The sequence below is a fragment of the Gopherus flavomarginatus genome, chromosome 10 (assembly GCF_025201925.1).
Source record: "Gopherus flavomarginatus isolate rGopFla2 chromosome 10, rGopFla2.mat.asm, whole genome shotgun sequence".
Classification (NCBI taxonomy): Eukaryota; Metazoa; Chordata; order Testudines; family Testudinidae; genus Gopherus; species Gopherus flavomarginatus.
The window spans coordinates 9607474-9634586 of record NC_066626.1 but is presented as its reverse complement, the minus strand read 5'-3'; the positions used below and the strand labels follow the sequence as shown (position 1 = coordinate 9634586).

Below are 27113 nucleotides of genomic sequence, written 5' to 3'. Positions count from 1 at the left end.
TAGTACTTTCCAAGTTCATGGGTTCCCCCTTTGAGCCGATGGCCACCTGCTCACTGCTCTACCTTTCCTGGAAGATAGCCTTCCTCGTAGCCGTTACATCAGCAAGGCGAGTGTCGGAACTTCAGGCCCTCACAGAGGACCCCCCGTATACGGTGTTTCATAAGGACAAGGTACAGCTGCGACCACACCCTGCCTTCCTCCCTAAGGAGGTCTCTGCCTTTCACGTCAGCCAGGACATCTTCCTCCCAGTCTTCTTCCCGAAACCGCATTCCTCATGTTGGGAGCAACAGTTGCATTCCCTGGACGTTTGTAGGGCTCTTGCCTTTTACATCGAGAGAACAAAGCCCTTTCGAAAGACACCACAACTCTTCGTAGCGGTCGCAGATCGGATGAAGGGCCTCTCGGTCTCCTCGCAGCACATTTCATCTTGGGTGACGTCTTGCATCCGTGCCTGTTATGACTTGGCTCAAGTTCCAACTAGCCATCTCACCGCCCATTCTACTCGGGCTCAAGCTTCATCTGTCGCCTTCCTAGCCCATGTTCCCATCCAAGAGATCTGTAGGGCAGCGACCTGGTCATCCGTACACACCTTCGCTGCACACTACGCCTTAGTGCAACAGTCCAGAGATGACGCTGCATTTGGTTCAGCAGTGTTGCATTCTGCAACATCTCACTCCGACCCCACCGCCTAGGTAAGGCTTCGGAGTCACCTAATTGGAATCGATATGAGCAAGCACTCGAAGAAGAAAAGACGGTTACTCACCTTCGTAACTGTTGTTCTTCGAGATGTGTTGCTCACATCCATTCCAAACCCGCCCTCCTTCCCCTCTGTCAGAGTAACCGGCAAGAAGGAACTGAAGGGTCAGTGGGCCGGCAGGGGTATACATCCGGCGCCATAACGGCGCCACTCCAGAGGGCGACCCAGCCAACCCACTGAGTGTTGCTAGGGTAAAAATCTTATGACGAACGTGCACGCGGCACACGCACACCTAATTGGAATGGATATAAGCAACACATCTCGAAGAACAACAGTTACAAAAGTGAGTAACCGTCTTTTCCCCACCTCCTCCAGAGAAGTCTTCCTCAGCAACCCCCCTCTGCAGCAGAGTGTGCAAACAGAGGCCCCTTGCCGCACGCCTGAAGGCCAGCTGCCCTGTGTTAGTCCAGCCCCTCACAGGGAGAACTCTGTCACCAACAGCTGCTCTTTGAAACCGAGGGCCCCTCTGCTGAGCAGCGCTGTAGCTGCATGGCCCAGAGAGAAAGGAGTCTCAGGCATCAGGTCCTGAGACAGGCAGGGCTTACAGCTGAGAACCATCACCTTAATTTCAATCTAGCTGGAGCAGACCACAGCCACTAGGAGAAAACAGTCATGTGTTCCCACCAAGCAGCAGCACTGCCTAACAGGCACCGTTGCACTCTGCACCGGCCTATGCTCTGAGCTTGAGTTAAGGATCTGACTGGATTTTCAGAGAACAGCATCTTGTTGCCACAGCAACACAAGGCTCCAGCCCCAGAGCTTGGTATGTTCACATCTTATGAAAAATCCAGTTGAGAGAGTTGTTTTCACGCATGGCTTCTGTCATAGCCACACCCTCTGGCCTTGTTACAACATTTGTCCTGTGTTTGTATGGCCCCTCGCACAACAGGTCCTGGGCCATGACTGGCAAGCCTGGGCACTACGGTTCTACACATAATAAGTAAATCAATTAATAAATAATAAAATCAAAATCTCTTCTCCCACATGAGTGCTGGAGAGTGTGAGGGGAAGCTGGAGTTCACTGAAGTGTTAAAGCTGCTGAAAAATACTTAATGGAGTCACATCCCAGCAACCCCCGGGGAGTTGGGGAGTGCAAGGCAGCGGTGGATGGCAGTAGACTAAGGGGCATCAGTGTTTTGTGTTGAAAGAGCACGCTGGAATTCCACAGCACTGAATGTGTATGCAGTCCACACAAAATCAATGTGCAGAGAATGAGCAGGGTGCCCAGCTTCATGCTGATTACTTACATTGTCAGCTCTTTGGTGTGTGTTTGTACAGCACCTACCACCAAGGGGCCTGGGCCAATACTGGGGCTCCTAGGCACTAGTAGGAATAATAATAAATGGACTGCAGCTTTAATCCTGCCCTCCGTGCATTGTATGTCTTTAATTATGTGATGACATGCCGATTCGCAGCTCAAACAACTGTAGACTATTTTTCTCTGTCCTTAGTCACATGTGTAACATCTTGTACACTGGCTTCTTTTCAGAGCAGTGTGGCCTAGCAAATAGAGCACAGGACTGGGACAAGGGAGATCTGGGCTCTGTTCCTGGCTTTGCACTGGCCTGCTGAATGGACATCCGTGCCTTAGTTTCCCCATCTGTAAAATGGAGGTGATGATATCTTGACTTTAGCAAAGCTTTTGATACAGTCCCCCACAGTATTCTTGCCAGCAAGTTAAAAAAGTATGGGCTGGATGAATAGACTATAAGGTGGATAGAAAGCTGGCTAGATCGTCAGGGTCAACGGGTAGTGATCAATGGCTTGATATTTAGTTGGCAGCCAGCATCAAGTGGAGTGCCCCATGGATTGGTTCTGGGGCCAGTTTTGTTCAACATCTTTATCAATGATCTGGATGATGGGATTAATTGCACTCTCAGCAAGTTAGCAGATGACAGTAAGATGAAGGGAGAGGTAGATATGCTGGAGGGTAGCAATAGGATCCAGAGGGACCTAGACAAATTGGAGGATTGGACCAAAAGAAATCTGATGAGGTTCAACAAGGACAAGTGCAGAGTTCTGAACTTAGGAAGGAAGAATCCCATTCATCACTACAGGCTGGGTACCAACTGGCTAAGCAGCAGTTCTGCAGGAAAGGACCTGGGGATTACAGTGGATGAGAAGCTGGATATGGGTCAGCAGTGTGCTCTTGTTGCCAAGAAGGCTAATGGCATATTGGGCTGCATTAGTAGGAGCATTGACAGCAGATCGAGGGAGGTGATTATTCCCCTCTGTTTGGCACTGGTGAGGCCTCACCTGGAGTACTGCATCCAGTTTTGGCCCCCACCTCCCCCACTACAGAAGGGATGTGGACAAATTAGAGAGAGTCCAGCGGGGGCTGGGGCACAAGACTTACAAGGAGAGGCTGAGGGAACTGGGGTTATTTAGTCTGCGCAAGAGAAAAGTGAGGGGAGATTTGATAGCAGCTGTCAACTACCTGAAGGGGGGTAGAGCTAGAGGATAGATCTAGACTGTTCTCAGTGGTACCAGATGACAGAACAAGGAGTAATGGTCTCAAGTTGCAGTGGGGGAGGTCTCGGTTGGATATTAGGAAACATTATTTCACTCAGAGAGTGGTGAAGCACTGGAATGGGTTACTTAGGGAGGTGGTGGAATCTTCTTCCGTAGAGGTTTTAAGATGTGGCTGGGATGATTTAGTTGGAGATTGGTCCTTCTTTGAGTAGGGGTTTGGACTAGATGACCTCCTGAGGTCCCTTCCAACCCTAATATTCTATGAGTCTATGATTCTGTGAGCAGCCAGCTAGCTACTACTGCTGCTAGGTTTAAAAAGTGGCCTGCTGGCTTCCTCCACCAGTCCTTCCGGCAGTCTGGCGGGCTCATTAGCGTGTCGCAGCTGACAGCCTCACTCCTGACACAAGGTGGAGAAGGTAATGTCTTTTATTGGACCAACTTCTGTTGGGGAGAGAGCCATGTTTTCGAGCTGACACAGGTTGCATATGACCTACAAACTGATTGTCTTGAGAAAGCCCATAAACAAACTTCCCTGTAAAATATTGTTACTCTGTTTCTTTAATGCAAGTGACTGTATACCAGAATTTGTACTTGATTTGAAAGTTATCAGTATATTTCTAAGTGGACAACAACAAGGGTTCTTCTTCGAGTGCTTGCTCATATCCATTCCAATTAGGTGTGCACACGCTGTGTGCATATTCGTCGGAAGATTTTCAATCCTAGCAACACCCAGTGGGTCGGCTGGGCGCCCCCTGGCTTGCCCGCCGCTATAGCATCGAATATATACTCCTGCTGACCCATCCGCTCCTCAGTTCCTTCTTACCGCCCGTGTCGGTCGTTGGAACAGTGGAGCGCGGCTTAGCTGATCTCCACTTCCCTAGCTATTCACTCATTCTAGTACTATTGTGTATATAGTTTTATAGTTGTAGTTAACACTTTTAATAACCTTTTGTAAACCTAGTTAGCGTATATAGTTCAGAGGGTTGGGGATTAGCCCCTTCCCCTCTCCCGGTGCCCAGGCCCATGCCTGGTTCACTGGGCTTCAAACCGTGCTCGGCCTGCCGGCAGCCGATGCCAACGGGAGACCCCCACGACTCTTGCCTAAAGTGCCTGGGGGAATCCCATCTTACAGATAAGTGCCGGATTTGCAAGTCCTTCAAGCCGCGGACAAAATAGGAGCGGGACTCTCGTTTAAAGCAGCTCCTAATGGAGGCGGCCCTCACTCCTCTGTCTTTGACACCGAGTGCTGCACAGTCCGTGCCGGGGAGAAGTGCCTCGTCAGCACCGGAGAGCGCCGGCACCGCCAAGATGCCCCGGCACCAGCCGTCACCGGCCCAGAAACCAGCCCGGCATCGCTCCCTCTCCCCGCCTGCCAAAAAGGTCAAAGCTCCTGTGGCTCGAATATCCACACCGCAGTCTGAGCAGCAGCCAAAACCGAGTCGCCCAGCACCAACAACTGCCACAGCACCGGCAATCTCGGCACCGTTGATTCCAGCCAGGCAAGAGCCGTCGAGTCCGGTGCATGACAGCTCCCCGGCACACGCCGAGGTCGAGCTTATTGTTCCCACCACGCCAGAGACCTTTTCGACTCATTGCCCTAACGGAGCCCATCCTGCCCCAACCCCCGGCACCACCGGTGCGGGTTATTGCGTCAGCAGGGAAGCCTGCCCTAGTCAGGCCACCTTCCATCGACACCACAGGCAGGCACCACTTGAGACTGAGGTCTCGCCAGCGCTCCCGATCTCGCCACCAGTCCCGATCTCGACGCCGCTTGCGGTCCCGGTACAGATCTCCTTCTCGGCACTGGTCGTACTCGCGGTACCGTTCAAGATCCAGCTCTCCGGACCGATACTCCAGATGGTGGTCCAGCTCCCGGCACCCTTCACGCTGCAGTCACTCCCACTGTAGAGCTTCATGATCCTGGTCGACCTCCCGGCACCGCGCCGGTCGCAGCTCCCGGTCTACCTCTCGGCACCGGTACGACTCCCGGTACCACTCTCCTGTGAGGCATGACGTACAGTACCCTACGCAGAGGGCTCCTCCTCACGTGCACTCTGCTCCGCCATGGCCATCACGGAACTCATCTGAGTCTTCGCACGCTGATAGCGCCGCATATGAAGATTCAGAAACGCAGAGCCGTGTCCTCCAGGAGCCTCAGGGCACGGAACAAGCGCCTCAGTGGTCCTTCTGGACGCTTGGGCATATCACCAGGTCCAAGGCGAACCCACGGTTGCATCTCGTTCTGTCCCGTCGGAACATCGGGCACCAGAGGCCACTGTTAGCTGCCCTCCTCCAGCGAGTACGGACGACTCGACTCTTGCACCGGATCCTCATGTGTTCCCGGACCCTGATGCTCCTCCAGAACAGGAGTCACTAAATGAGCCAACTGTGCCGGGTCTGTCGTCCTCCTCTTCGCCAGACGAGGCAGTAGCCAGTACTTCTACATCGGGCCCGCCCCCGATCGACCTCCGAGCCCACCAGGACCTTCTCCGGCGAGTCGTCTTAAACATCGACCCTCAGGTGGAGGAGGTCCCGGAGGTGGAAGACCCAGTCATAGACATACTGTCGGCAGATGCCCCAACTCGCGTGGCTCTGCCATTCATGTGTTCCATCCAGGCCAAAGCGGACACCATTTGGCAATCCCTGGCGTCTATCCCTCCTACGGCCAGAGGGGTGGAAAGGAAATACATGGTACCCTCTAAAGGGTATGAATACTTATATACCCATCCTCTTCCATGCTCTCTGGTCGTTCAATCTGTGAATGAGAGAGAGTGCCATGGCCAGCAAGCCCCTGCCCCGAAATCGCGGGAGGCTAGAAGGATGGATCTCCTGGGGTGTAAAGTTTACTCCGCCAGAGGCCTCCAACTGCGGGTGGCTAACCAACAGGCTCTGCTCAGCAGGTATAATTATAATACTTGGCAATCGGTGGGTGAGTTCGCTGAACTGGTCACACAGGACTCCCGCCCGGAATTCCAAGCCCGTCTGGAGGAAGGGAAGAAAGTGGCACGGACTTCTCTGCAGGCCTCACTCGACACTGCTGATTCGGCAGCCAGAACCGTGGCCTTGGGGATTACAATGCGGGGAATATCGTGCTTGCAGGTATCAGGCCTACCTCCTGAACTGCAACGCACTATTCAGGACCTTCCGTTTGATGGACAGGGCCTTTTCTCTCAGAAAACGGACCCTAGACTCCAGAGTCTCAAGGACAATCGCATCATCATGCGTTCCCTCGGGATGCATACTCCGCAAACCCAACGGAGGTCCTTCCGTACCCAGCCTCAATGCCCTTACCCCCCGCCCAGGCCATGACAAGACTTTAGCAGGAGACGTGGTTGCGGGAACCGCAGAGGACAATCGGGTTCCCAAAGGAGCCAGAATAACGGTCCTGCCAAACCATCAGAGGAACCAAAACCGAACTTTTGAAGGTGCGCCCGAGAGCAGAGCACCAGTCCTTCCCCAGGATCCTCTTCAGTTTTCCAACGGCCTTTCCTCCTTCCTCCCTGCGTGGGCCCAATTAACCTCAGATTGTTGGGTCCTACGCACGGTGGAATTTGGATACCACTTCCAATTTATTTCGCCCCCTCCCTCCCCGTCCCTCTTCAGGGATGCCTCTCAAGAGCAATTCCTCTGGCAAGAGGTTCGTACGCTCCTCTCCATCGGAGCTATAGAGGAGGTGCCGGAGGAGTTCAGGGGCAAGGGATTTTAATCCTGATATTTCCTAATCCCCAAGGCGAAAGGGGGTCTCCGACTCATCCTGGACCTACGCGGTCTCAACGTCTTTCTGAAGAAGTTGAAGTTCCGCATGGTGTCCCTGGGGACCATCATCCCATCCTTGGATCCCGGAGACTGGTACGCTGCTCTCGACATGAAGGACGCATACTTTCACATCGCCAATTACCCTCCACACAGACGGTACCTACGGTTTATGGTGCGCAACCAACATTTTCAATTTGCGGTCCTCCCATTTGGCCTCTCTACCGCCCCGCATGTGTTCATGAAGTACATGGCTGTAGTGGCCGCCTTCCTCCGTCATCGGCGTATACACGTCTTTCCTTACCTAGACAACTGGCTTATTTGCAGGACCTCCGAGGTTCAAGTCACCAGGCATGTTGCTATCGTCACGGACCTATTCGAGTGGTTGGGCCTGATGATCAATCTAGAGACGTCTACTCTAGTGCCCACTCAAAGAATAGAATTCATCGGGGCCATTCTAGACTCCACACTCGCAACAGCCTTCCTTCCACTACCCGGTTTCGGGCACTAGTTTTGGTCATAGAAAGCCTCCAAACTTTTCCGACGACCTCGGCCTGCACCTGCCTCAGCCTTCTCAGTCACATGGCCACGTGCACTTTCGTAACCAAGCATGCCAAGCTATGCCTGCGTCCCCGTCAAACCTGGCTCGCCTCAGTTTACTGCCCGGGCAGGGATGCCATAGACATGATCGTCACCGTTCCTCAGAGTGTCTTAGGCTCCCTAACTGGTGGCTAAAATCTTCCCTGGTGTGTGCAAGGATGCCGTTCCAACCGAGACAGCACTCAGTATCCCTAACGATGGACGCGTCGTCTCTCGGCTGGGGGGCACACCTAGGCCATCGTCGCACACAAGGCCTCTGGTCATCTCAAGAGCTAGTGTTGCACATAAATGTCTGGGAGCTGAGAGCTGTTCGCCTTGCATGCCAGACGTTCCAACATCATCTGCAAGGCCGTTATGTTCTAGTACTCAAGGACAACACAACTGCAATACACTACATAAACAAACAGGGAGGGACTCGATCCTCCCCCCTTTGTCAGGAGGCGATCCAACGGTGGGAATTTTGTATAGCCCACTCTATAGACCTTGTAGCATCCTTCCTCGCAGGGGTCCGGAACACTCTAGCAGACCATCTCAGCAGATCCTTTCTCTTCCACGAGTGGTCACTCCGCCCGGACATTGTACATTCCATCTTCCAGAAGTGGGGCTTTTCCCGCATAGACCTATTCACTTCCCGCAACAAGAGGAAGTGTCAGAGGTTTTGCTCCTTCCAGGGTCTCGCCCCGGGCTCAATATCGGATGCCTTCCTTATCTCTTGGGTGAACCACCTGCTTTACGCCTTTCCACCTTTCCCGATGGTGCACAGGGTTCTCGTAAAGCTTTGAGAAGGTGACGGATTACTTAGATAAAGGAAATGCGGTAGATATAATTTACCTAGATTTCAGTAAGGCGTTCAACACGGTTCCGCACCGCGAGCTGTTAGTTAAATTGGAAAAGATGGGAATGAGTATGAAAGTTGTAAGGTGGATAAGGAACTGGTTAAAGGGGAGACTCCAGAGGGTCGTATTGAAAGGTGAACTGTCAGGCTGGAAGGAGGTCACTAGTGGAGTCCCTCAAGGATTGGTTTTGGGACTGATCTTATTTAACCTTTTTATTACTGACCTTGGCACAAACAGCGGGAATGTGCTAATAAAGTTTGCGGATGACACGAAGCTGGGGGGTATTGCTAACACGGAGAAGGACAGGGATATTATTCAGGAAGATCTGAACCACCTTGTAAACTGGAGTAATAGAAATAGGATGAAATACAATAGTGAAAAGTGCAAGGTCATGCATTTAGGAATTAATAATAAGAATTTTGGATATACATTGGGGGCGCATCAGTTGGAAGCAACGGAGGAGGAGAGGGACCTTGGGGTACTGGTTGATAGCAGGATGACTATGAGTCGCCAATGTGATACGACTGTTAAAAAAGCAAATGCGATTTTGGGATGCATCAGGCGGGGTATTTCCTGCAAGGATAAGGATGTGTTAGTACCGTTATATAAGGCGTTGGTGAGACCCCATCTGGAATACTGTGTGCAGTTCTGGTGTCCCATGTTCAAGAAGGATGAATTCAAACTGGAACAGGTTCAGAGGTGGGCTACAAGGATGATCCGAGGAATGGAAAAACTGCCTTATGAAAGGAGACTCAAAGAGCTTGGCTTGTTTAGCCTGGCCAAAATAAGGCTGAGGGGGGATATGCTCGCTCTATATAAATATATCAAGGGGATTAACATTAGGGAGGGAGAGGAATTATTTAAGTTTAGTACTAATGTAGGCACGAGGACGAATGGGTATAAACTGGATATTAGGAAGTTTAGACTTGAAATTAGACGAAGGTTTCTGACCATTAGGGGAGTGAAGTTCTGGAATAGCCTTCCGAGGGAAGTAGTGGGGGCAAAAGACTTTCCTGGCTTTAAGACAAAGCTTGAGGGGATGTTATGATAGGATTGTTAATTTGGGCAATTGATCTTGAATTACCACCAGACAGGTCTGCTCAATGGTCTGCGGGGAGATGTTGGATGGGATGAGTACTGAGTTGCTGCAGAGAATTCCTTCTTGGGTGCTGGCTGGTGACTCTTGCCCACATGCTCAGGGTTTAGCTGATCGCCATATTTGGGGTAGGGAAGGAATTTTCCTCCAGGGCGGATTGGCAGGTGCCCTGGAGGTTTTTCGCCTTCCCCTGAAGCTTGGGGCACGGGTCGCTTGCTGGTGGTTTCTCTGCAGCTTGAGGTCTTCAAACCATTTTTGAGGATTTCAATAACTCGGTCTTGGGTTAGGGGTTGTTATAAAATTGGATGGGTGGGGTTCTGTGGCCTGCCTTGTGCAGGAGGTCAGACTAGATGATCTGATTGGTCCCTTCTGACCTATGAGTCTATGAGTCTATGAGCTTCACAGGGACAGGGCTCGACCGATCCTGATCGCCCCTGCGTGGCCCCGACAAGACTGGTACACCATGTTGCTGGACCACTCGATAGCCAACCCAATCCCCCTACCCCTTCATCAGGATCTGATAACGCAGGACCACGGCAGGCTTCTCCACCCAGACCTACAATCCTTCCATCTAACAGCGTGGCTCCTGCATGGTTAACCCAATCGGAATTACGCTGCTCTGCCTCGGTGCAAGAGATACTCCTGGGTAGCAGGAAACCTTCTAAGCGGTCTACTTACTTAGCCAAGTGGAAACGGTTTTCTTGCTGGTGTCATACGCAGAATGTTGCACCTGCGGAGATTCCTATCCCTACTATTTTGGACTGCCTCTGGTACCTAAAACAACAAGGCCTCGCTATCTCATTTCTGCGAGTACACTTGGCGGCTATTTCTACTTTCCACCCCGGAGAAGGTACTTACTTTGTCTTCTCCCACCCTATGGTCTCGAGGTTCCTCAAAGGCCTGGAGCTTCTATACCCCTTAGTACGACGCCCCGCCCCTTCCTGGGACTTCAATTTAGTTCTGATGAGACTTACGCTCCCCCCGTTCGAGCCATTGGCAACCTGATCACTCCTATACTTATCATGGAAAACAGCCTTCCTTGTAGCCATTACATCGGCTAGGAGAGTCTCTGAGCTTCGGGCTCTGATGGTGGACCCACCATACACGGTGTTCCACAAGGACAAGGTGCAGCTACGCCCACATCCGGCGTTCCTCCCTAAAGTAGTTTCAGCCTTTCATCTCAACCAGGACATATTCCTACCGGTCTTCTTTCCCCAACCTCATACATCTCGTAGGGAGCAGCAGTTACATTCACTCGACGTCCGTAGGGCGCTCGCCTTCTATATTGACCGTACGAGGCTCTTCCACAAAATGCCCCAACTCTTTGTTGCAGTGGCGGACCGGATGAAAGGTCAGCCCGTCTCTTCTCAGAGGATTTCGTCCTGGATAACTGCGTGCATCCGCACTTGCTATGAGCTAGCTCGTACCTCTCTGGGTCATATTACCGCACATTCTACCAGGGCCCAGGCCTCGTCGGCCACCTTCTTATCTCGAGTACCTATTCAGGAGATATGTCAAGCAGCTACACACCTTTACTTCCTATTATGCCCTGGTGCAACAATTCAGAGACGATGCAGCCTTCAGCTTAGCAGTTTTGCATTCTGCAGTTTCTCACTCTGACCCGATCGCCTAGGTAAGGCTTGGGATTCACCTAATTGGAATGGATATGAGCAAGCACTCGAAGAAGAAAAGTCGGTTACTCACCTTTGTAACTGTTGTTCTTCTTCGAGTGATTGCTCATATCCATTCCAGTTAGGTGTACGCGCCGCGCGTGCACATTCGTCGGAAAACTTTTACCCTAGCAACTCAGTGGGCCGGCAGGTCGCCCCCTAGAGTGGCGCCACCATGGCGCTCGATATATACCTCTGCCGGCCCACCCGCTCCTCAGTTCCTTCTTACCGCCCGTGTCGGTCGTTGGAACAGTGGAGCGCGGCTTAGCTGACCTCCACTTCCCTAGCTACTCGTATTTCTCGTATATAGTTACGCAGTTATAACCCTTTTATTTATATATTTGTATAGTTATACGTTTTCTTTGCTAACATGGTTAGTTTAGTTAGCGGGGTTCGGGAAGTAGCCCCTTCCATGAACCCGGTCCCGGAGCCCATGCGGGGCTCACCGGTTTTTCGAATGGGCCGGCGTGCCAGAAGCCGCTGCCGAAGGGAGATCCACACGACTCCTGTTTCAAGTGCCTCAGGGAATCACACTTGACAGCTAAGTGCCCCATTTGCAAGGCTTTTAAGCCGAGAACAAAACGGTGTGGGATTTTCACTTACCCCTCCACCTGGGGCGCCGAGCGATGATCAAGCGGCGGGCAGTAGCGCCTCCTTGGCACCGGACCCCGCCGATACTACCAAGGCCTTTCGGCACCGGCCGTCGCCGGCACCGATATCGGCTCGGCACCGCTCCCTTCTTCCGAGGTCGAGAGAGCCTACGATTCCTGCTGGTGCCTGATGGCTCCCCGGCACGCGCCGTGGTTGAGACCCCCTGCTCCTGCTGCTTCCGTGCCATCTGCATCGCAGCCAGGGAGCTCGTCTAAGCTGGATTACCTGGCACCGACACCTGCAGAGGCACCGATGACGTCGACACCGTCGTTTCCAGTCCCCCAGGGCCACGGAATCCGGTGCCTGGCAGCTCCCCGGCACGCGCCGTGGTAGAGCTTACTGCTCCTGCTGCTTCCGTGCCAACGGCACCGCAGCCAGAGAGCTCATCTAAGACGGATCACCCGGCACCGATGACGTCGGCACCGTCGATCCCGGTCCCACGAGGGCCGTGGAATCCGGTGCCTGACGGCTCCCCGGCACGCGCCGTGGTTGAGCTCCTGCTCCTGCTGCTTCCGTGCCAGCGGCACTGCAGCCAGTGAGCCCGTCTAGGTCGGATCGCCCGGCACCAACACCTGCTGAGGCATCGACGACGTCGGCACCGTCGATCCCGGTCCCGTAAGGGCCGTAGAATCCGGTGCCTGACGGCTCCCCGGCACGCGCCGTGGTTGAGCTACTGCTCCTGCTGCTTCCGTGCCAGCGGCACTGCAGCCAGTGAGCCCGTCTAGGTCGGATCGCCCGGCACCGACACCTGCTGAGGCATCGACGACGTCGGCACCGTCAATCCCGGTCCCGTAAGGGCTGTAGAATCCGGTGCCTGACGGCTCCCCGGCACGCGCCGTGGTTGAGCTACTGCTCCTGCTGCTTCCGTGCCAGCGGCACCGCAGCCAGAGAGCTCGTCTGAGTCAGATCGCCCGGCACCGACGTCTGCTGCGGCACCGATGACGTCGGCACCGTCGGTCCCGGTCCCACGAGGGCCGTTAGGATCCAGGGCCTGAGGGCTCCCCGGCCCGCGCCGTGGTTGAGAGCCCTGCTCCTGCTTCCGTGCAACCTGCATCGCAGCCAGAGGGCTAGTCTCAGTCGGATTGCCCAGCACCGACGCCTCTGAGGCACCGACAATGTCGGCACCGTCGATTCCGGTCCCACAAGGGCTATCGAATCCGGTGCCTGACGGCTCCCCGGCACGCGCCGTGGTTGAGCTTATTGCTCCTGCTGCTTCCGTGCCGACAGCACCGCAGCCAGCCAGCTTATCTAACTCGGATCGCCCGGCACCGAACCTCGGTACCGTCAACCCCGGTCCCACAAGGGCCGTCGAATCCGATGCCTGACAGCTCCCCACTATGCGCTGTGGTTGAGCCTGCTGTTCCCTCCACGCCGGAGACGTTACCGACGGCGAGGAATTTCATTGCCATGACAGAGTCGATGCTGCCTGATACAGTCTCTTCAGGTGACCGTCCTCTGTCAGCACAGCAGAGCGGCACCGTTCATGATTACGGTCCCGCAGGCACTCCAGGTTCTGTCGACACGCCCGGCACCATCGGCAGTCCCGATGCTGTTTCCTCATCGGTACTGGTCACACTCGCTGCACCGCCCGGTATTCCGTTCGCCGACCCGCTGTCGGCACCGTTCCGACTCCCGGCGCCGCGGCGGATGCCTTGACTCCTGTAGTCTCTCCCCGAGCCTCGAAATCTCGGTTGACCTCCCGGCACCGTTCTGGTTGCGGGTCTGGATCTCGTTCCAGGTACCGGTACGCCTCCCGGTGCCGGTCCCCCGGTGCCGAGTTGGGCAAGGTCCGAGTGAGTCAGAGACTCTGCCTGTGCCTTCTTTAGTACCTCCGTGGCAGTCCGCACAGGCATCTGTGTCATTCCATATGCGCAGATTCTATGCTCAGGACCATGATCCTGACATGATGGCCAGCGGGCGCCCGCCCCAATGCCGAAAGAGGCTTGGCGCATGGGCTTGCTTGGCCGCCAGGGTACTCTGCAGAGGCCCTACAGTTCTAGGTAGCAAAGCAACAAGCCTTGCTTAGCTGCAATACTTATAGCACCGGGGTGAAGGAGTTTTTCCTTCAGACCTCCCGCCAGGAGTCCGCTGCCGTCTCGGAGGACAGAGGAAAGGAGGTTCCCGGAGTGTCCCTCCAGGCCTCGTTGGACGCAGCAGACACTGCGGCCAGGACTCTGGCCTTGGGCGTCGCCATGAGGTGCATGGCTTCAGGTTTCAAACCTCCGACGGGAGCTGCAGTTTGCCATTCAGGATTTACCCTTTGTTGGTAAAGGCCTCGTCGTGGCAGGGACAGCCCCAGGCTGCGAAGCCTGGTGGTCAATGGGCTCCTAATGCGCTCTCTAAGCATGCATACGCCGGCGATTAAACGCAGGCCTTTCTGGCCCCAGCCGCCATACTCTGTGCCTAGCCAGAGGCAGAACTTTGGCTAACGGCAAGGCCAAGGTGGTCGCGGACGAACGTCAGGCCCCCTAAAGAGCCAAGGTCAAGGTCCCTCGTAATTACCACTGGGACCGGAGACGAACCTTCCAAGGTGTACCTGGGGACAGTGTATCACCTTTAATTTGCTCCAGCCCTGTCCCCCTTCGGCGGGCGAAAGGGGCGAGGGGTTTTACTCCCGTTATGCCCTAGTCCCCCACGCGGGCACAGGTCAGACCTTCCTGGTCCTGCACGGACTCAACCGGTTTAGAATGAGGTTGAAGTTCTGCATGGTATCCATGGGAACCATTATTCCATCCTTACCTCCTGGGGGCTACTATGCCGCCCTGGATATGAGGGACGCGTACTTTCGTGACGCCATCTTCCCTCCGCACAGGAGGTACCTCCGCTTTATAGCCAACGGTCACTCTCCTGGCTTACGGCCATAGTCGCCGCCTACCATCGATTCGCTTATCCGAGGAGACTCTGAGACACAAACCGCTCAGTGCGTGGACATCGTCACGGTCTTATTCACAGGCCAAGGCCTGATGGTTCCTATAGAGCAATCCACTCTGGTTCCCACGCAGAGGTTGGGCTTCCAAGGGGCTATCCTGGTCTCCTACCCAGCTGGAGCCTGCTTATCACACCTGCGGTTTTAGGTGATGGCAACAATCATAGGAGGTCGAAGGGCTTTCCCAACGACCTCGACTTGTTCTTGTCTCAGTCTCCTGGGTCCATGGTTGCCCGCAAGTTTGTATCCAAACACGCCACGTTCCGCCTCCGTCCTCGCCAAGTCCGGCCCACCTCGGCGTACCGCCCGGACAGGGAGCCAATGGTCATGGTGGTCACCGTTCCCTCGAACACCATAGACTCCCTAGAGTGGTGGCTACCTCCCTCCCTGATGTGGGCAGGGATGCGGTTTCATCCGCCCCAGCCCTCACTGCCCGGACGACGGACGCGTCATCTCTCTGCTCGAGTGCTCATGGTCACCCCCGGGCTTAAGGCCTTTGGTCTTCTTGGGAGCTGGCATTCCACATCAATGCCCCAAAAATGAGAGTAGTCCGCCTGGCGTACCAGGGGTTCCGGCGGCAGCTGCGAGGCCGTTGTATCTCGGTGTTTACGGCCAACACAACGGCCATGTGCTTCATGAGTATCCGGGGAGGGACATTGCCCCCCCCCCCTTTTTTGTCAGGAGGCCATCCATTTCCGGGTCTTTTGCATGGCCCATTCGATGGAGCTGGCGACGCCCTTTCTCCCAGGCGTTCGGAACGTCTTAACGCTTTGCCTCAGCAAGTCTTTCTGGTCTTACGAGCGATCACTCTGCCCCATGTGAGGCGTTCGGCTTTCCGGAAGTTGAGATGTTTCCTCACACAGACCTGTTCGCTCACTGCGAGAGCAGGAAATGTCAGATGTTCTGCTCCTTCCGAGGTCTCTCCGCAGGATCGATCTTGGACGCATTCCTGATGCCGTGGAGAGGCCAATTGCATTATGCCTTCCCACTGTTCCCACTGGTCCGCTAGGTCCTGCTCAAACTCCGCAGGGGCAGAGCGTGCATCGTCATGATCACTCCAGAGTGGTCCAGGCAGCACTGATTTACCATGTTGCTCGGCCTGTCAGTAACAGACCTAATTACCCTTCCACCCCACCCAGACCTCATCACTCAGGGCGACAACGGGCTTTGTCGCTCGGTCCTGCAGCTGGTTTACCTCACGGTGTGGCTGCTGCGTACCTGAGTCGGGGTGACGGGCAGCCTTCCACCTGGTCAACGGTCAGGGCCAGGTGGAAGTGTTTCTTCTACGGCTGCAATACGCTCGATCTTGCTCCTGCTGAGGTCTCGATCCCCTCTATTTGGCCTGCCTCTGGCCTTCAGCGGCAGGGCCTGACAGTATCATTGCTGAGGATACACTTAGCAGCCTCTCTACCTCCCAGCAGGCTAAGGTGGCCGTTCCCTGTTCTCACGATCTATGGGTTCGAGGTCCCTCAAGGGCTTGGAGCGCTCGCACCCTCGGGTGCACCGCCCAGCCCCGACCTGGGAGCTCAGCCTCGTTTTAACCAGACTTATGTCTCCCTCAGTCGAGCCGTTCACGACTGGCCCTCTGCTATGCCTGTCCTGCACGACAACTTTCCTCGTAGCTGTTACGTCTCCTCCCTAAGGGGTTTCGGCCTTTCATGTTACCCACAGCTCAACGCAATGGGCATAACCATTGCACTCCTTGGGCATCTGTGGAGGGCTCGCATTTATATTGTGCTGACAGACCCATCTCCTAAGGTGCCCCGACTCTGTCGCGGTAGCGGGCCAAAGGAAGGGCTTGCTTGTTTTCCTCTCAGAGGATCTCATCTTGGGTGATGGCGGACATCCCCACTTGTTATGATTTGGCTCATATTTCACCAAGCCACATCACCATGCATTCTACCAGGGCTCAGGCTTCGTCTGCCGCCTTGCTGGCTCGTGTACCTACCCACGAGATCTGTCGCGAAGCTCCATTGGTCCTCGGTCCATACCTTTGCTTCGCAGTATGCCCTGGTTCAACAGTCAAGAGAGGCTGTGGCCTCTGACTCGGCAGTTTTCATTCTGCCGCATTTCACTCCGACCCCACCGCCTACGTAAGGCTTGGGATTCACCTAACTGGAATGGATATGAGCAATCACTCGAAGAAGAAAAGACGGTTACTCACCTTTGTAACTGTTGTTCTTCGAGATGTGTTGCTCATATCCATTCCACACCCGCCCTCCTTCCCCACTGTCGGAGTAGCCGGCAAGAAGGAACTGAGGAGCGGGTGGGCCGGCAGAGGTATATATCGAGCGCCATGGTGGCGCCACTCTAGGGGGCGACCTGCCGGCCCACTGAGTTGCTAGGGTAAAAGTTTTCCGACGAATGTGCACGCGCGGCGCGTACACCTAACTGGAATGGATATGAGCAACACATCTCGAAGAACAACAGTTACAAAGGTGAGTAACCGTCTTTTCTTCGAGATGTGTTGCTCATATCCATTCCAAAACCCGCCCTCCTTCCCCACTGTCGGAGTAGCCGGCAAGAAAGAACTGAGGAGCGGACGGGTCGGCAGGGGTATATATTTGGTGCCATAGCGGCGCCACACCAGGGAGGCACCCAGCCGACCCACCAGGTGTTGTTAGAGTAGAAAATCTTCCTACGAACGTGCACGCGGCGCGTGCACATCTAATTGGAATGGATATGAGCAACACATTTCGAAGAACAACAGTTACAAAGGTGAGTAACCATCTTTTTTGAAAACTAAATTATCTCATTCACTGACATAAAAGTGTATGTGTCACGGACTTTCAGGCCCGGTGCTCTCTCGGCTCCTTACAGTCCCTGGGAGTAACCCCCTTCAGTGTGACATCATTTTGTGAAGGTTGCACTCTCTGGGGTTAGGCCCTCTGCAGTGCTGGCTTTAGGCCAATTCCCCCGAATCGGGCCCCGTGCCTAAGAGGGCCCTGCGCTCTAAAGAAGAGCACCTAACTTAGGCACCTTTCTAATTTTTACTCACCTGGCAGAGATCCGGGTCTTCGGTGGCCCTTCGGCGGCAGGTCCTTCACTTGCTCCGGGTCTTTGGCGGCATTTCGGTGGCAGGTCCTTCAGTGCCGCTGAAGATCCGGAGTGAGTGAAGGACCCACTACCAAAGTGCCTCCAAAGACCGGGAGCGCTGCCAGGTGAGTACTAATCGGGCCCCGTAGTTCCTAAAGCCGGCCCTGGCCCTCTGGTCCTGTTGTCTCCCAGGACCGCACCTCTGAGCCTTCAGGACGCCTGTCTCTCACCATGGGCCTCCTCAGGGAGTTCACTTACTCTGGACCTTCAGGGCCTCCACCCCTAGAGGGAGCAATGCCACCGTGATCTGTAGCCTGCAGTGACTCTCAGCCAGCCTAAATCAGAGGCGTTTATTGTATGTCTGGAGCACAGCACAGAGAGTTCTCAGGGCCTCAAGCACAGAAAGTCTCAGCACAGTTTGGATGGGACTGTCCAGCGTCCAGGTGGCTCAGGCTGATCTTCGTCCCTGGTCTAAAAGCCCCCTCCTTCCAATTGACCACTCTATATCACCTTCCCCAAAGCCCCTCCTCTATCCTTTGTCTTCAGTTCCGGGCAAACAGATCATCTGGGCCCTCCCTCTTCCATCCCTGGCAGGTCTGATCACCAGAGCCCTCTCTCCTTTGTCCTTCCCCTGGCCAAAATCATCGGGCTCCCAAGATGGGGTGGGCCTCTGGGGCCTCCGGGTCACTGGTTACTAAGTTCCACAGCATCCAGGCTATTGTCTAGGGGCCAGCACACCTGGCCCCTCTCCCTCACACTTTGTTACACATGCTGCACCCAGGGAAAACCGACACACAATGTTCATTCACAATGCTAAGAAAATCTCCCCCTTCATCACAACATGCTTGTTTCCAGATGGAAAACATTTACTGCAAGCTATATTAATGAAACTCCATTAACAGTGTTAGAGTCATGCTACAATTTAATTCTAAACCCTTGTATTACATAAGCTAGCACTTTTCCATTAGTCTGTGTTGCTATACATCATCTGTAGCCAGTTTTCTAAGTACAGCATACTATGTAGTAGTCATACAAAAACTTGTGTGGACTGTCTGGCATGCAGTGTAATTTACAGGTTACAAGTGGCTCACATGCATCTTTATGGTGCTAGGAAAAAAACAGTATACAAGAACTTTGTATTATGTGTGCAATTCTAGATGTTCATGCAGCAAAGAATCCTGTGGCACCTTATAGACTAACAGACGTTTTGGAGCATGAGCTTTCGTGGGTGAATACCCACTTCCTCAGATGCATGTAGTAGAAATTTCCAGGGGCAGGTATATATATGCTAGCAAGCAAGCTAGAGATAATGAGGTCAGTTCAATTAGGGAGGATGAAGCCCTGTTCTAGCAGTTGAGGTGTGAAAACCAAGAGAGGAGAAACTGGTTCTGTAGTTGGCAAGCCATTCACAGTCTTTGTTAAATCCTGAGATGATGGTTTTTGTATATTGCCATTCCTAATGTCTGATTTGTGTCCATTTATCCTTTTCCGTAGAGACTGTCCAGTTTGGCCGATGTACATAGCAGAGGGGCATATGCCAGCAATGGCAATATACAAAAACCTGTAGGAGAGCACTTCAACCTCCCTGGCCACACTATAGCAGACCTTAAGGTGGCCATCCTGCAGCAAAAAAACTTCAGGACCAGACTTCAAAGAGAAACTGCTGAGCTTCAGTTCATCTGCAAATTTGACACCATCAGCTCAGGATTTAACAAAGACTGTGAATGGCTTGCCAACTACAGAACCAGTTTCTCCTCTCTTGGTTTTCACACCTCAACTGCTAGAACAGGGCCTCATCCTCCCTGATTGAACTGACCTCGTTATCTCTAGCTTGCTTGCTAGCATATATATACCTGCCCCTGGAAATTTCCACTACATGCATCTGAGGAAGTGGGTATTCACCCACGAAAGCTCATGCTCCAAAACGTCTGTTAGTCTATAAGGTGCCACAGGATTCTTTGCTGCTTTTACAGATCCAGACTAACAAGGCTACCCCTCTGATACTAGATGTTCACATAATTAAATATATTAACATGATGCATAGACAACACGGGCCAGGTTAAGTTGCACATTAGGAAGGACTAATCAATCACACAAATAAAATGGGAAACGACTCCCTAGGAAGGAGTATTGCAAAAAAGGATCTGGAGGTTTTAGTGGATCACAAACTAAACATGAGTCAACAGTGCAACACTGTTGCAAAAAAAGTGAACATTATCCTGCGATGTTTTAGCAGGAGTGTTGTAAGCAAGGCATGAGAAGTCATTCTTCCGCTCTACTCATTGCTGATAAGGCCTCAGCTGAAGTATTGTGTCCAGTTCTGAGCGCCACATTTGGGGAAAGATGTGAACAAACTGGATAAAGTCCAGAGGACAGCAACAAAAATGATGAAAGGTCTAGAAAACATGAACTACGAGAAAAGATGGAAAAAATTGTGTTTTTTTTTTCCCCATCTGGAGAAGAGAAGACTGAGAGGGGACATGATAAAAGGCTTGAAGTATGTAAAAGGTTGTTACAAGGAGGAGAGTGATAAATTGTTCTCCTTAACTTCTGAGAACAGGACAAGAAGTAATGGGCTTAAATTGCAGCAAGGGAGATTTCCTAACTACCAGGGTAGTTAAACTCTGGAACAAATAGCATAGGGAGGTTGTGGGATCGCCGCCTTTGGAGTATATAAGAGCAGGTTGGACAAACACCTGTCAGGGATGGTCTAGAAAATAGTTAGTCCTTCCTTAGCATAGGGGACTGGACTAGATGACCGCTCCAGGTCCCTTCTGGTCCTACCTTGCTCTGATTACGCTGAGCAGCTACTTTTCATTCCCCGGAGCAGGCTGTGATTTGGAGCTGGAGGGTGATGTTAGGGGCTGTGCTTTGAACGTGAATGATTCCTCTGCAAGTCGAAGTTTGGCTCCTGGCTCACTTTTAGGTGTGCATTTGAAGCATTAATAAACCCAGCCATGTCTCGTCTCCTTTCTGTAGCAGACTCCATGCTGGGCTGCCTGTTGAGAGGAAGCGTTAATGGGCCAGGCATAGCTCTGACTAGTGGAGCCCCCTTCTTCAGCTGTGCTCTCTTGCAGGTAATTGATGCCATTGGTGAGTCTATCTCTCAGACACCGGGGTGCGTCCTGCTGGATGTGGATGCCGGCCCGTCCACCAATCGGACAGTCTACACCTTTGTGGGGAGTCCAGATGCCGTTGTCGAGGGGGCTCTGCGTGCAGCCAGAGTGGCTTTTCAGCTCATTGACATGGGCAAGCACAGAGGTGATCAGAGTGGTGGTGGGACAGGAGTACGTGCTGCTCGGTGGGGCCCAGGGGAGTAAGCTGTGGCCCAGTGTACTGCCGAAGGTCTCAGCTGTCAGGTCCAGCATGGATCTGGCTGAGGTGATTTGACAAAGCCAACACAGAGTGGCAACTTCAGGCCCAAACTGGAGCAGCCATGAGTGCAGGCTGTGCTCAAGTCAGAGGATCTCCCTGGGAGCACTACTCAGATTGCTACTGGATGGCTCTTCCTCTCCAGTCTCATGACGTTAAGGGTTTTTCCTCCCTGTGATGTACAATGGCAGCTGTTAGGGGATCCCTGAGCTCCCTGCAGGTGGACAAACACAAAAGGCTGTCACTTTTCAAACAGAGCCTCCCCATGTCCTGTGGGAGGGCCAACAAATCTACCCAGGCAGGTGCAGGCTGTGATAGGAGAAGAGATTCCACATCTCCCTCTGACGGCCCTGAACTTGTGGTCCTTTTCTTTTTGGCTGGAATAAACAAGGCAGACAGTTGAGCAAATACAGAGTAATCAGTTAGTCCTGTCACGTCAACGGCTTTGTCGCAAGAGGGAGGTTAGTCTAGTCCTGAGACCATAAGAAAAGAATAAATAAAGTTCGGCCATATCTAAACTGGCTCATCCTCCCCTTCCTCCCCACGCACCCCCATGCCCCTCTAGCCCTTTGTGCACATCTCTGGAATGTTGCTTATCCACTTTAAAAGATTTTGTGTGCTTCTTACAAATATAACACTTTGCTTTCCTAGGAGAGCATCCCCGGATGGGTGCCCTGGATGTCTGTCCTTTCATCCCAGTGAGGAATGTCACCATGGAAGAATGCATTCGCTGTGCCAATCTGTTTGGGCAGCAATTGTCAGTGGAGCTGGGTGTGCCTGGTGAGTTGGTGATGGGGAGAGGAGAGAATTCTGTCTGTATACGCCTCTTTTCTGATCTCTTCAGTAATTCCACCATCTTCCCCTGTGCTCACATAGACACAATACATTGTTCCCCTCTGATTCTGCACTGGGAGTGTCCTGCCATGATAAAAACAAAGCAACCCCTTTTAAAAGGGTTAAGTTAGGCTAAAATGTCTGTCATTAAATTATCCCAGCAAGAGATGTGTATGAGCTTTGAGATCTGTCACACATGAGCAAGGAGGGCCGAGGTTTTCAAAAATATCACAAGTCATTTGGGGAGCCCAACTTGAGAGACAACTGAGAGAGACTGCCCTTTCAGAAGATCAGCTCACTTGGAGAGTCTCAGGACGGGAGGCACCCAAAATCACTAGTCGCATTTCAGATGTTAAGCCCTAATTAGCAGGCACTCTTGGGAGTACTAGTAAAAACGTACAGGCCCTGCTGAGAGCACGTCGTACATTACCTCTGTTCTTGGTGTCAGGGAAAGTGCCGAATTGCTAACTTGTGACTTGGTTAAGCAAATGAAAGAGAAGCTGGTTTCAGCGTATATTTGTGATTTCCAGGCCTACACAAACATAGTTATTGATTTAGGACCCGAGAACTTTTTTTGCTTTTAAAAGCTTTCCATTTTCCCCTTAAGCTACGTGTGATTTCACCGGGGACAGAATGTGGTGTCCATTGCCTTGGTGCATTATGTTAGAGCTGGCCTGTATCTGAACACCTTGGGAGATATCCAGGGATTTTGCCTGTTTCCGGACCCACACTAATATGCATGTGTTGGATGGCTCCAGGCCAGTGGTCTGTCACGTATGAATTTCCTCTTGCAGTGTACCTGTATGGAGAAGCAGCGCGGAAGGAGAGCAGGAAATCTCTGCCAGCAATCCGAGCCGGGGAATATGAAGCCCTCCTTGAAAAGGTTAGAGTCCTCATGGTGTCTAGGACTGGCGGGGAGGGAGCAGCATGCTGCCTATGGAACCAAAGGGGTGCTGCTCACATTAGAATGAGGGAGCCTCCGGGGATGCTCTGGGGGTTACACTTACAGTCTGCCAGCTGGGCGTCAGGTGGGCTTGTGCACTGGACCTGTCTTTGCCCGAGCAGGCGGTTTCGATAGTATCGCACTGTTAGGGAACAGACAGCTGACTTCAATACACTTCTCATTCTAGACAAAACACTGTATTAAGGCTGAGAGGAATGGTCCTCCTTGGGCCTGGAGGGGAGGTTGACTAGAGAGTTTGACATCTCCACCTGAACCATAGGCGTGCGCAGCACCTTTCATTAGGGTGTGCATCTAGGGAATTTTATTTATTTAAAAGGTGAACATTTATTGAATACTCAATCATAAAGGACATTATTTGTATTCATCAAACAAATGAAAGAAACTAAAACTTAACTAAACTTTTTTTTTTAATTAAGAACTAACCTTTACTTAAAAAATGAGACACAAAATACTAAATTTTTGCTGTAGAGATAAACAGACGTATCAAAGATACAGTCAATTTTCATGATCTTTATCTTTAACCAGATAATGAGCTAACCCAAATTGACCAAAACAGATGAAGGTTTCTTCATCTTCCTGTCCTAGAGAATGTTATGGAATTAAATTCCTCAATCACATCATTGTAATTAACTGACAAACCAATTCCTGTTCAATGGACAAAATCATGAGTGAGTTGAGGCACTGTTAGGGCATTGTACTTCTTAGTTTGTTTTTTACATGTGCTAGTTTTGAAAAGGCTCTTTCACATGAACAGCTCATCTGCTCCTTTTCATATCTTAACAACGAACCGATCCATATTTTAAAATTAAAAGAGAGTATCATATGATTGAATTGAAGCGTAAAGCCACAGGCTTGTTATGCTATTTCTGTAGAGTACATGTGACAAAGGTTACAAACACTGTAGACGCTGTGCTGGGCACGCCTGACACGGCCACTTATGTAAGTCAAAGAATTTTCTAGAATAGTAGTCCGAGAGGAGGGGAGGACCAGTGGTTATGCAGTGCTGCAGTAGTGGGGACGCATGCTGCGAGCGAACGTGGGCTTTCTATATAGAGCGTATCATGCGATTAAATTAAAACGCAAAGCCACTCTTTTTTTGAGACATTAGGGCAGGCATGGGCAAACTTTTTGGCCCGAAGGCCACATTGAGGTTCCAAAATTGTATGAAGGGCCAGGTAGGGAAGGCTGGGCCTCCCCAAACAGCCTGGCCCTGGCCCTTATCCAACCCCCACCCACTTCCTTTCCCCCTACTGCCCCCCTCAGAATTCCGGACTCATCTTGCTCCTTGTCCCCTGACCACCCCCTTGAGGTCCCCCCCAACCACCACCGTGGGACCCCACCTCCCACCAACCCCCCCTGCTCCCTGTCCCCTGACTATCTCAACCCCTATCCACCCCCCCCGCCTCCTGACAGACCCCCGGAACGCCCATGATCCAACTGACCGCCCCCCTGAACCTCTGCCCCATCCAAACCCTCCCCCACTCTCTGTCCCCTGACTGTCCCCGAACTCCCTGATCCTTATCCAACCCCTCTGGCCCCGGCCCCCGCCCCCTTACCATACCGTTTACCCTTGCTTCTCCCGGAGCCTCAGCGCACTGTGTCCAGGAGTGGCCCTGGACAATGCTGCATCGGCGTGGTTCCGGCGGGACCAGAGCTCCTGCTGCTCGGCCTGCCGGAGCTCACAGCCCTGCCCCCTTACCACGCTGCTCCGAGTGGGAGGAGCTCAGGTCCTGCCAGAGCCATGCCGCTGCAGTGCTGTCCAGGGTTGCTACTGGATGTGGTGCGCTGAAGCACCAGGGGATGGGGGAAAGGGGGCGTGAGGCCAGGGGGAGCTCATGCGGACCGGGCAGAACAAGCTTGCCCGCCCCTGCATTAGGGTGTGCCTGGGCACACTCAGCATATCCCGTACGCACACCTATGACCTGAATGGTGTTTTCCACTTTGCTCTGAAAATGCAAAAGCCAAATATGGGTATTGTGACTGGAGGAGACATTTACCTTAAAAACTTTCAAATTCCTTGGGGAAGGGGAAGGCCTGGGTCTTAGTTTGCATCCCGTACAGCGTCAGCACTCAGTTAGTGATGGTAACCACCGCCTCCATACTTTTCTCTTCTTGCTTCTGCTTTGGAAAGCTGTGGGAAATATGCATGTGCCACTGTGTATGAGAAAGTAGGCAGCTTTCCATTGCCTCGCCTGAGCAGAGGAGAAGCAGGGGCTGGCTGGGTGATGTCTACCAGAGCTCCGAGACTCTGGAATTTGCTGCCTGCCTTTGTCCGCAATACAGCGTCGCCAACACTTGTGATTTTGCAATGAGCCTCCTGGTGTTTGGTGTGTCTGTTAAAGCCCCAGCTCCTGGAAGCATCTGATGAGGTGAGACTCTTGGCTTTCATTTCCTAACCAAAGGGAGTTTCTAGCTCTCTTGGTTACAGAGAAAAACATACATGTGATCCGAGTGCAGCTGAGGTCTGAGAAGCCAGAGGGCAAGTAGAAAGAACCTGACATTTCTCATTCAGTCTTTTTATTTTTAAGTCTCATGATTTTTAAGGCCATCTCACCACTTTGGGGGTCCTAACTCATGATTTTTAAAAGTTTGGGGCTGGCAATACTGACAGTAGCACCCATATGGTGACTTTCTAGGCTTGCAGCAAAAGGGTGTTTGGAGGGCTGAGATTGTCCTTCCTAGGCCATTCAGGGGTGAAAAGGAGTTTCTGGAGGTGGCTGGTAGAGCTGCTGCTGAGCTGATCTTGTTAATGCTGCTGAGATTGTGTTGTATTGTTAAGGTGTGTTGGGGCTTCTAGGGCCAGTTTTTTACAAGTATTTAGGTGCCTAAAGATGCAGAAGCACCTGATTGGATTTTCAAATGAGCCTAGGTATCTTTGGCACCTAAATACATTTAACAAGCTGAGCCCTAGAGCCTTTCAAAGGTAGGTTATTGGTTGTTTTAAAAATCAAAATAAGTTTAAAAGTCAGTGAACTTGATAACCCTGAAGTGCTTGGTTTCTTTGGCATAAAAGAGGTTCTTAAAAATGCTGGACCAGCCCTGGAGCAAGCGGAAGATCAGCTATTTCTTGTGATATTTGTAGCACTGCTAAGAAAGGGTGAAATCCCATGCTGAAAGCTGGTGATTGGTTACTTTTTCCAGAGCTATTTTTACCTAATTGCAGAACCTGGAATTGGCATTAGGGGACAGTGTAAAGATTCTCATTAGGAGCTGGCTGTGCTTTGTTGGGACATTTGATACAGTTCTTGAAGCAGGGAAAGTCCAGCTCCCATCCTGTGAGTGGCCATGGCTGTGATATGTACAGTATAACCTCAGTGCAACAGGCATGTAATCGTGCCCTGTGGGTTTGCCGGATTTGGATTACAGCTGTATGAATACGGGATTTTTCAAGTTGCCAGCCATTCTGAAAAATTGGGGAAAAAATAGTCTTGGGTTGGTCCCAAACCAATTTTTTTTTAAAAATTATCAGTGAATTGAAAATATATATATATATACAAACATGCATGTACGTGCACCCACACACATGCGCGCGCACACACAGAGAGATCATTTTGGGCCAAACCAAACATTTTTGTTTAACTTGAAACAAAACTTCTTGTTTTGATTTCCAGCATTTTTTAATGTTTTCAAATTTTTCAAAATAAAATCAAGCGAAATGTTGAAACAAAAAGCCGACTTGAGTTGAAGATTTGAATTGTGGTCAGTGGCGGATTAACAAATTTGCCACCCCTAGGCCCTCAAAAAATTGCCACCCCTCACCTACCTTGCTCCAGCTCACCTCCGCTCCCCTGCAGCAAGCCTGGGTGGGAGTGGGGAGAAGGGGAGTTGTGGTACACTCGGGGGATGGCGGCAGTGGAGCGGAGGTGAGCTGGGGAGGGGAGCGGTTCCTGCCTCCCCCCCCGGGTTACTCCCCATGACTGCGGGCCCCAGCTCACCTCTGCTTCACCTCCGCTGAGCGCGCTGCTACTCGCTTCTCCCCCCCTCCCAGCACTTTTGCTCGGCAAGTCTGGGAGGGAGATGGAAGGAAGGAAGCGCAGCGTGCCTGGGGAAGGAGGTGGGCCAGGGATTTGGGGAAGGGGTGGAGTTAGGGAGGGTATGTGAGCAAATTTGCCGCCCTAGGCTTAGGCCTTGTTGGCCTAGGCGATA

At 52.3% G+C, this 27113-nt stretch overlaps 2 protein-coding genes across 3 annotated transcripts in view; both read left to right on the top strand.

Annotated features, from left to right (window-relative positions):
- Nucleotides 1-27113, top strand: part of LOC127030286 (lanosterol synthase-like) — a 223411-nt gene that overhangs the window by 85879 nt on the left and 110419 nt on the right. The gene's annotated exons all lie outside the window — the stretch shown is intronic.
- The window catches only part of FTCD (formimidoyltransferase cyclodeaminase), a 77276-nt gene that overhangs the window by 10742 nt on the left and 39421 nt on the right, over nt 1-27113 (top strand). For both annotated transcript variants that reach the window (XM_050916538.1, XM_050916537.1), the window contains exons 2-4: nt 20875-21058; nt 21821-21949; nt 22798-22886. In XM_050916538.1, coding sequence (XP_050772495.1) covers nt 20875-21058; nt 21821-21949; nt 22798-22886 — 402 coding nt within the window. The remainder of the gene's footprint in view (nt 1-20874; nt 21059-21820; nt 21950-22797; nt 22887-27113) is intronic.